This window comes from Myotis brandtii, unplaced genomic scaffold, assembly GCF_000412655.1.
Source record: "Myotis brandtii unplaced genomic scaffold, ASM41265v1 scaffold1384, whole genome shotgun sequence".
Classification (NCBI taxonomy): Eukaryota; Metazoa; Chordata; class Mammalia; order Chiroptera; family Vespertilionidae; genus Myotis; species Myotis brandtii.
The window spans coordinates 497,230-507,799 of NW_005354938.1; the positions used below are offsets into that span (position 1 = coordinate 497,230).

Below are 10,570 nucleotides of genomic sequence, written 5' to 3' on the forward strand. Positions count from 1 at the left end.
GCCGCAGTTTGCCAACCACTGCCCTAGAGTATACACTAGGGCATATATTATTGTACAGGCCAATCCAATCAAATTTGTGTTCCTTTGAAGGCATAGTTCCTGAGGTCAGCGTTTGAGATTTGTTCTGATCTCAGGTGGACTCCTCCCAGCTGCCTCTTTGCCCATTTCTCTCTGGAAAATCAGCTGCCTTAGTTTCACTTAGCCTATATTTCTAATGAACCTACCAATCCCCTCCCAATGCCTTTTACCATACTTGTATTAATTTTGAGAATGCCATGAAACTTGAATTTCTCCAGGACCTGTTGCAAATTAAGTCACTTGTTTGGGGGAGAGATTAGGACCTGTTTCATCTGGTCTCCCCCAAGTCAAAGATTCTGACCCGAGTGTCTCTGGAGCTGGGGGTGGAGACCATGACCTTCTCTCAGTGGTACCCCACTTTAGGAGCTGAGCTGTAGGTGGGAAGAGGGAAGTAGTTTCTGGTCTTCTCTAAATTCGCCTTTCCAGTGTGGAACCACCGCTCGACGAGCCAAAGCAAGGGCGATTAGGGCCAAAAATATTCTCAGTGATGTGGCACCCAAGATAGAGCCTCTTTTTTATGAATGGGGCCTGGGTAGAAGGAGGAACCCCCATTTCTAAATGGGCTGCACTCACCTGGAATGTAGCTTCAGCATTGGAGAGAGAATAACTTTCCTGCGGAGACAGCTCTCTGACTTTTATCTGTGGGGAGAGGAGGCCCTGTGTCTGGGCTGAATTTGTCTACAGTCTCAGTCTCATTGAGGGGGAGGGGAGAGGGGAAGGAAGGAGGGAGGAGGGTAAGGGGAGCTGGGAGTGTTGATTCAAACACCACAGACTTTCACTGTTTGTTTTTAATCAAGTTGTAGATTTTCATAAATATATGTTTTTTTCATTTGCTGTATGTTCTTAGGGCCATTTCTAGAGACGTTATTTTTGTTGTTATTTTAATTTTAGAAATCCATATTGAATCGTTTCTGCCAACAGTAACATAGCATATCAGTGTGTGAATGTTCGTTGTGATGGGGAAAGGAATGTTGGGATGACAGAGAGGCAGGGTGTTTATAACAAATAAAGACTTATTATAAAATGCTCAGTTTGTTTAAAATGCCCCATTATTGAGCGTGTTTTCCCTATCTGTGTGTGCTTGATTTTAGTCTTTAGCTCAACCTCATAGCAGCCAGTGTAAATTCACTGTTTAAATCATCCCTTAATCTTTTGTGTGTGCGTGATAAAATACACCACACATATAATTTACCATCTTAATCATTTTTAAGTGTAGAGTTCAATGTCCTTAAGTACGTTTATACTGCTGTGCAACCAATACCACCACCCATCTCCAGAACTCTTTCATCTTCCCAAACTGAAACACTGTCCCCATGAAATACTCACTCCCCAGTCCTCCCTTAATCTTGACCAAAAGGCTCAACTTTTTCATTGATAAGTAGCTGAATCCATTAGAAAGAATATTCTTTTTTGGGGTATCTTCTTACAAATTATAAGAAAATTACAATAACATATTGTGTAATTCAAACAACAGAGGTGCAAGCAGTGAAAAGTGAACATGTTTCCATATTCTAGAGATGATCAAAGGTAAGTATGGCGTGGGAAAAGTATAAAAACATGGGAAGGTATAAAAACTATAAAAGCATAAAAGATTTCAGAGTTGGGAATAAAGATGACCTCATCCGTGTAACTTAAAATTACAACAGAACTCAGGGGCTGCACCCCGAGAACTAGGGAATGCCACACTCTTTAGCTTTCACTTACTTTCTCTCTGGGGCAACACTGGCCTCCTGCTTTTTGACTTCTTTGTGGAAGAAATCTTTGAACCTCATTGTTTAAATGGTTGCTTTTTGTCTTGTTTTTAATAGTTCTCACCTACTTTTGCTAGTGATGGGTCTGCAGAGCTCCCCTTCTGCCACGGTGGAAGCTAACCTCCCTGCACCATCTATACTTTTGTATTCCCATTTAATTTTTCTTAATTTTAATTTATTTTTTTGCTATCCTGGATGCATCTTTGTCAGATGACTCAAATACTTTTCTGAGTAAGGTAAATATAAGTGAAATTTAAATATCACACCTAATAAGACCCACCTCTCATCTGTCAAGGTTCTTTTGTGCTTTTATAAACAGTGAATAAGATGAGAAAATATTTAATCATTAACTTTTCCTGAGGAATAATTAGGGAATGGGAAGTGTAAGAGGAAATAACTTGCCATTCTCTTGCAAACATTTTTTTCAGAAGCTGCTAACAACCAGATCAATGGATACTTATTTACCTCTCGCTCTTCTCTGGCATTTTTATGTCTTGCTAGGGTAGAATTTCTTTCCTTCTTTGTTCTCAGATGTTTTTTCTTGGCTTTTATCTAGGTAAAAGAATAATATTTAAAATCAACATTCCCAAGTTTTGGGCTCAATCCCCAGTGGGGAACATGCAGGAGGCAGCTAGCTGATCTATATTTCTCACCTCGTTTCTCTCTTTCTAAAATCAATAAAAACATTAAAAAAGAATAAACATGAATTTAAAAACTCAACATTTAATCAACACACTAAGGACAGTATATATGCAGACATAAAACATCCTAAGGCTTCCATTTGTAAGAAGATGAAGTACTTTTCCTATTCCTCTATCTAAGCACAACTAAAAACACTGGGTATTATATACAAAATAAATATAAGAGGCTCTAAAAGGTGTAAAAAAGAAGGCAAACTGGCGAGTGATCTGAGGAGCAGAGGAGCAACATGACCTTGAGTAGTTTCCTGTGTTTTGTTTTTTGCCTCAGACACTCAGCCTGAGAACTGGAGGAGCCAGCAACCCAGAAATGTCAATGATTTAAGTAATAATGGCTGAAAACTTCCCAAATTTGATGGAAGACATTAATGTAAACATCCAAGAAACTTAATGAGCTCCAAGTAAGATGAAATAAAAAACTCCACACCAATTCCCTATAAATTTTAGGATTATTGGTGCTAGTTCTGAGAAGAATGCCATTGGTATTTTAATAAGGATCACACTGAATCTGTAGATTAGTTTGGGTAGTATGATCATTTTAATGATGTTAATCAGACAGTTAATCATAAGGTTTAACATATATGGGATCTAAAAAAACAAATAAAACAAATAACATGGGGGTTGAGGACACATTTGTAATACCTTAACCAATAAAGAAATTAAAAAAATAAAACAAATAACAAACTGAAAGGGTTAAAGAGAATAAAACAAGGCAGAGAAAACTTATTGTGCTTAGCAGATATCTTGCAGAAAGCTTGCAGCCTTGGGCACGGCATAGCCCAGATAACCAGAAGACACCTGGCATAGGAGGAACTAAGGACGGACCAGACCCTTACATCAGCAGAATGGCTTGCAGCCAGCAAGGAGTAATAAAAATCTGCCTCTCCCTTCATTCTCCACTGACTCCTTTTTTGTCTGACTCAGCCCATCTGCACCCAGACGCCTGAAATAAAAGCCTTTTGATACATTACAGCCTCATGTCATAGGTGCGTGACCCGGTCCACTCCAAATCTTTTACAAATAAAACAAAACAGATTCATAGAAACAGAGCTCAAATTGAAAATTGTCAGATGGAAGGGGGCTGGAAGGATAGGTAAAAAGGTCAAGGGGAATATAATCAACTAGAGGCCCAATGCACGAAATTCGTGCAAGGGGCTTGGCCCCTGCCGCTGCGACTTCATCTGGAAGGTCATCCAGAAGGATGTCTGGTCTAATTAGCATATTATGCTTTTATTATTATAGATAACACTGTGATGGGTTTGCACGGTGACATTGTAAGGGATATAAATGTCAAATCATTGTGTTGTTCACCTGAAACTAATATAATATTGTATACCAACTATACTTAAATTTAAAAGACTTTAAAAACATATCTGCAACTAAAAAGCCCACATCAAGACACATTATAACCAAACTTTCAAAGTCAAAGAGAACAATAAAAGAGAATCTTGGAAGTAGCAAGAGGAATTACATGCAAGGGATTCTCAATAAGATCATTAGCAAATTTCTCATCAGAAACTTTGGAGGCCAGAAGACAGTGTGACAATATATTTATAGTGCTTAAAGGGCGAAAAAAATGGGCAGAATAGTCCTTCAAAAAATTAGGGAGAAATGAACACATTCTCAGAAACACAAAAGCTGAGGGTGTTCGTGACCTCTAGACCTGCCTTGCAAGAAATTTTCAAGGGAGTTCTGCAAGGTGAAATGAAAGGACACCAGTCAGTGTAACCTTGCAGAAAATTCATTTCTTTACTATGACTTTTTCTGCTTTCTTTTGAGTCAAACTTGTCTCACCCAGCACCCTGACTTACCTGCCCCCCTCTCCCTTGCAGGTGCACTCCCGTAATCATTAAGCCCTGAGGACACTGAGGTTCTGACCAGCATCAAATAATCTTAGGAACAAAGCCTCAGGTCTGGTGACCACAGAGACAGAGTTTTGGTCAAAACTAAAGATAACATCTAGACTACAACTGTGTTTCAGCTCCAGGCCCATAAAATTGGTGAAACCAGACAAACCAACAGCCATGGATGACAACAGGGCCAGATGCACTGATCAACTATCTCTTCCCCTATCACTGACTAATCAGTAGAGACCACAATCCTGACCACAGCCCTAACTCCCTTAATCGTCATGATTAATGATTTCCCTCTCCTCTATAACCCATCCCTTGGAAGCCATCAGGGAGCCAGGTCTTTGAGCATTAGCTCACCTGTCTCCAGGCAAGGGCCACTTCCTGAAATAAACTCTTATTTTCTTTGCTGCAAACTCAGGTTTGTGTCTTATTGGGCTTTCGGGAAAACGGACCCTTTTAACCTGGTAACAAGAGTAACTTGAAGGTATATGGAGAATTAAGGATCTTAATACAGTAAATACAATTATAAAAGCTAGTGTTATTGCAACAATAGTTTGAAACAGCACTTTGTTTTCTACATGGTAAGTGACTAACATTTAAAGAAAAACCCCCACTATTATTAATGTAAAAGCTAGTACTACTGTAACTTTGCTTTGTAAGTCCAAATATTGTTTTTTAAGTATATTTTTATTGATTTCAGAGAGGAAGGGAGAGGGAGAGAGATAGAAACATCAATGATGAGAGAGAACCATTCATAGGCTGCTTCCTGCACGCCCCCTATTGGGGATGAAGCCTACAACCTGGGCATGTGCCCTGACTGGGAATCAAACCATAATCTCCTAAAGGTTCATAGATCGACACTCAACCATTCAACCACTGAGCCACACCTTGAATTTTGTTTTCTACATAATTTAAGAGACTAATACATTTAAAGAAAGTATTAGTATATGTTTTGGGGCACACAGTATATAAAAATATGATTTTTGACATTGACAACCGAAGTGGTGGGATTGCAGCTGTAGAGCAGACTTTTTGTACACTATTGATGGCAAGCCAGACTAAGTTACAATTAGAGTGTTATAAGTTTAGGATATTAAACGTAATCCCCACAGTGAGCACAAAGAAAATACCTATAGAATAGACACAAAAGTAAATGAGAAAGGAATTTAAACATTTCACTACAAAAAAATCAGCTAAACACAAATGAAGACAGTGATGTAATCTGAGTGACCAAAATATTGTAAGACACATGGAAAACAAACAGCAGAGTGAGAGAAGTAATTCCTTTGTATCAGTATTTTCATTATAAATGGATCAAACTTCCCAGTCAAAAGACAGATATTCGAAGAATGGATAAAAACACATGATCCAATTATATGCTGTCTATAAAAGACTCAAAAGAACCAAAATACAAACAAGTTGAAAGTGAGAGAATGGAAAAGATATTTCATGCATATAGGAACCAAAAGAGAGCAGGAATGGTGATACTAGTATCAGACAAAATGGACTTTAAATTTAAAAATATTATGAGACAAAGGACACTAAATATTAATAAAAGGTTCAATAAGGCAAGAAGATATAACAATGATAAACATTTACATATCTACTGCCAGACCATTAAAATATATGAAGCAAAATGGACAGAAGTGAAGAGAGAAGTAAACAGTTCTACAATGGTTGGAGCCTTCCATACTCACTCATGATGATAGAACAGACAGAAGATATATAAGGAAGTAGAGGATTTAATGCAGTAGCATATGAATAATATAGAAATTGATACCTAGAAGTATGATACTGTCCTAATAAAAACCTAAACTCTGTGACAAACATTGGCTGGCTAACAACAGGTGGTGTAGAAACTGTTACAGGAAGCTAGACAAATAGTGGCGCAGTTATGTAGAGGTGATGCATTTAGTAAAACTGTCTCCTGGGACTGTGAAAGACAGAAAATGTACCTAACAGACCTGGGTCATTGGACACAGAGATTTTGAGGCAGAATGTTTACAATATGAGTTGGTTGTTGCTCGCTTCATTTGATAAGTTACTACAAGAAAGAAATCAGCTCGAAAAATATTTGGACAAAAGAACTGAATTGAGAGGGAAAATGGAGCCCCCAATTTGAGAATTTGAAGGCTGGTTTCAACATAGCCTTAAGGCAAAAAATCAAAGTTATGGCTTTGATGTTTGTGGTAGACAATTGCTAGGATGGCCTCTAATGATCTCCATCTCCTAGCATCCATGCCCTTCTATAATCCTCACCCTTTGAGGGTGGGCTCAACCTAGTGACTCACTTCTAATGAAAGGAATATGGCAACAGTAATGGGATGCTGCTTCTGAGATTAGGCTGCAAAGATACTGTTGCTTCTCTCTTGTGTGCCCTCTTTTGCTCTTTTGCTTGCTCAATCTGATGGAAGCCAGTTAGGCGTTGTGAGCCGCCCTATGGAGAAGCACACATGGAAAGAACCAAGGGAGACTTTCAGCCAACAGCCAGCAAGAAACTGAGGCCCTCAGTCCAACATTCTGTAAGGGACTGAATCTTGTCAATAACCATGTGAGTGAACTTGAAAACTGATCCTTCCTCAGTCAAGCCTTCATGTGAGACCACAGCCTGACCAGCACCTTCACTGTAGCCTTTGAGAGACCCCAGAAGCACCCAGCTAAGCCACTCATGCATTTCTGACCTACATAAAGTATATGATACATGTTTGTTGTTTTAAGTGCTAATGTTGGGGTAATTTTTTACTCAGCGATAGAACACCAATACAAGATCTGTCTAAGTCCATTTGGCTGCTATAATAAACTACCACAGACTGAGTGATTTATAAATAACAGAAATGTATTTCTCATAGTTCTAGAGGCTGGAAGGTTGAGATCAGGGTGCCAGTATGGTCAGGTGAGAGCTTTCTTTTGAGTTGTAGACTTCTTGTTGCATTGTCAAGAAGGGGCTAGGGAACTCTCTGGGTTTGTCTTATAGGGCACTATTCCACTGGTGAAGGATCTGCCTTTATGACCTAGTCACCTTCCAAAGGCCCCTCCTATCCCCACTTCCTAGCACCATCATATTGGGCATTGTAATTTCAATATATGCATTTGGGGGCGGGGACAAAAATATTCAGACCACAGCAGTCTACCTCTGTTCCCCCAAATTCATGTCCTTCTCTCATGCAACATACATTCTTTTCATCTCAACAACCCCAAAAGTCTTGACTCATGCCACCATCGACTCTAAAGTCCAAAGTCTCCTCTCAATATCATCTAAATCAGATATGGCTGAGACTCAAGGTATCATTCCTCCTGAGGTAAAGTTCCTCTCCAGCTATGAACCTCTGAAACCAAACGAGTTATGCACTTCCAAAACACAATGGTGAGAAGGGCCTAGGACATACATTCCCATTCCAAAAGGAAGAAACAGGAAAGGAGGATGAGGTGACAGGTCCCAAGCAAGCTCGAAACCTATAAAATTCAATGAGATCTTAGGCTCAAGAACACTCCTCTCTGGCTTCATGTTCTGGCTTCTGGACCCACTGGCGTGGCAACATCACTCCTACAGCTTGGCAGAGTGCTGCTCATGCCCGGCTCTCTGTTGGGGCCCTGCCCACACCACAGCTCATAGCTCTAGGTGGTTTACCTGCATTGCCTCTGTTGGAGGCTGTCTGCCCTAAAACCTCGGTGGTGGTGGCCCTGATAAGCTCTTAGTTACCTCCAGGCCTTTTTTTTTTTTTTAAATCTTGTTATGAAGAACAGCACACATTTACATGAAAAAGCTCTTATGGCAGTGGTTCTCAACTTTCCTAATGCCATGACCCTTTAATACAGTTCCTCATGTTGTGGTGACCCCCAACCATAAAATTATTTTCGTTGCTACTTCATAACTAATTTTGCTACTGTTATGAATCATAATGTAAATATCTGATATGCAGGATGTATTTTCATTGTTACAAATTGAACATAAAGCATAGTGATTAATCACAAAAACAATATGTAATTATATATGTGTTTTCCAGTGGTCTTAGGTGACCCCTGTGAAAGGGTCGTTCGACCCCCAAAGGGGTCGCAGCCCACAGGTTGAGAACCACTGCACTAGAGCGAGGGAGGGCAGAGAACCTGCCACGGTCAGTCCGGGAGCCGGAGGGGAAATGAAAGGACAAAACAACAACAGTTGGTGTCTTTCTTCATTCCTCCAAAGCAGCAATGGCCAAGTTCAAATTCGCAGTGTGATAAACTGTCCTGCCACCACTTCTCTGTCGTCTCCCTTAGCATCGCAGGGCATTTGTCTCCGAAGAAAGCTCCCCTTGGCCAGACTCTAATGTTGCAGTCGGTGCTGAGTCTCCAACTACTGTGATTGTGTTTGCTTGATTGGGTAATCTGGTAAATTAATTGGTCTTCTAATCTCGCATTCCTGCACAAATTGCTCATGATATAATTATTGTTGGATTTGCTTTGCTAATTTTTAAAGGAGTTTTGTTTCTGAGAAAATTTGGCTTTTTACACTCCTTCTTGACTATCAAACTTACGCTAGCCTCACAGTGGGAGCTGGGCGCGTTCCCGCGTCATCTGGTCCCTGCGATGGAACTTGGCAGTGAAACTCAGGCGCCTCCTGCTTTCTTGTGAGAAGACTTATTCTTGTCAGAATACATTTCTTTTTATTCTTGAATCATTCTTAGTTATTTTTCAAGTCTATTTTCTCACTTTATCTAAGTTTTAATTTATTGACTGAGGCTTATTTTACCCTTTGTTCTCCCTGTGTGACCTACAATAATGATCTGCTTCGTGTTGATATTTACTGTTGTGTTGTTGACAACTGCCTGAAAGAGAAGTTGGGGTGCTTCATTGGGCTGGAAAAAGTTTAACTAAATCAGAAAGCAGGTCTAATTAAGCAAATTTATTCTCTCTATATAAAAGGCTAAGTTAACTCGCACATGCATGATACAAATAAAGCTCTCACTGTGGCCAATCGCACATGTGTGTTTCGATCTGTCATTGTTAATCATGAGTTTGGTTGACACTTCTATTATAGAGAAAGGGTGATTAGTGATATTAAAATATTTCTCCTAATTAATTTCCTTTCAATGTGCAAGAATTTGTGCACCGGGACACTAGTCTCCTTATAAAAAGGTTGATCCTCTACTCCAAACATGTCAAACTTGTGGCCCACGGGCCATATGCGGCCCACAACAAATATTTTTGCGGCCCAGCCACTATATAAAAGGCTAAGTTAACTCGCACATGCATGATACAAATAAAGCTCTCACTGTGGCCAATCGCACATGTGTGTTTCGATCTGTCATTGTTAATCATGAGTTTGGTTGACACTTCTATTATAGAGAAAGGGTGATTAGTGATATTAAAATATTTCTCCTAATTAATTTCCTTTCAATGTGCAAGAATTTGTGCACCGGGACACTAGTCTCCTTATAAAAAGGTTGATCCTCTACTCCAAACATGTCAAACTTGTGGCCCACGGGCCATATGCGGCCCACAACAAATATTTTTGCGGCCCAGCCAATATAATGGTATGTAAGAAACATTTTAATAAAAATTTCCTAACTTAATTTTTATGATATCCTGTTATACATAATTATTAATAACGAACTATTATTAATTAACAACGTTCGCTAATGACTGATTACTATAATCGTATTGCATTCATTTCCCTTATGTGCCTTATGCACAGGTGCACCATTTTTCTCCACTAATACTAGCAGCGAATATTTTAGCAGCGGATTGCCATGTCATTAGTCTTGTACTGACTTTTTTGGTGTGCGCAACAGGAAGTATTTTGCTTTCGGAGAACAAGAAAAATAGGTTTATTTGCGTTACGCTTATTAATTTGTGCAGTTATGCAGTGTCTGGTAAGTTAATGTTCAAGAAAAATATTAATTTTTATTAAAATAGTCTATTATTTTATGTTAACAATTACTCATTTATTTCAGTCCTTTGTATTCAGCATGTCTCTATTGAAATAAACCTACGTTTCTATGAAAATTGAAGCTTTTGTTTTTTTGCAGCCCACATAAACTTAAACCTTGTTTATTTGGCCCGCCCTATCCTTTGAGTTTGACATGCTTGCTCTACACCCTACTATCTCTTCTGAAGACTTACCTCCTTCCTCCCTCCCTCCCTCCTTTCTTTCTCTTTCTTTCTTTCTTCCTTCCTTCCTTCCTTCCTTCCTTCCTTCCTTCCTTCCTTC

General features: G+C 39.4%; 1 protein-coding gene across 1 annotated transcript in view; it reads right to left on the reverse strand.

Annotated features, from left to right (window-relative positions):
- Positions 1–10,570, reverse strand: part of AGBL3 (ATP/GTP binding protein-like 3) — a 65,157-nt gene that overhangs the window by 22,148 nt on the left and 32,439 nt on the right. Inside the window, exon 13 of the mRNA XM_014535149.1 lies at positions 2,295–2,381. Coding sequence (XP_014390635.1) covers positions 2,295–2,381 — 87 coding nt within the window. The remainder of the gene's footprint in view (positions 1–2,294; positions 2,382–10,570) is intronic.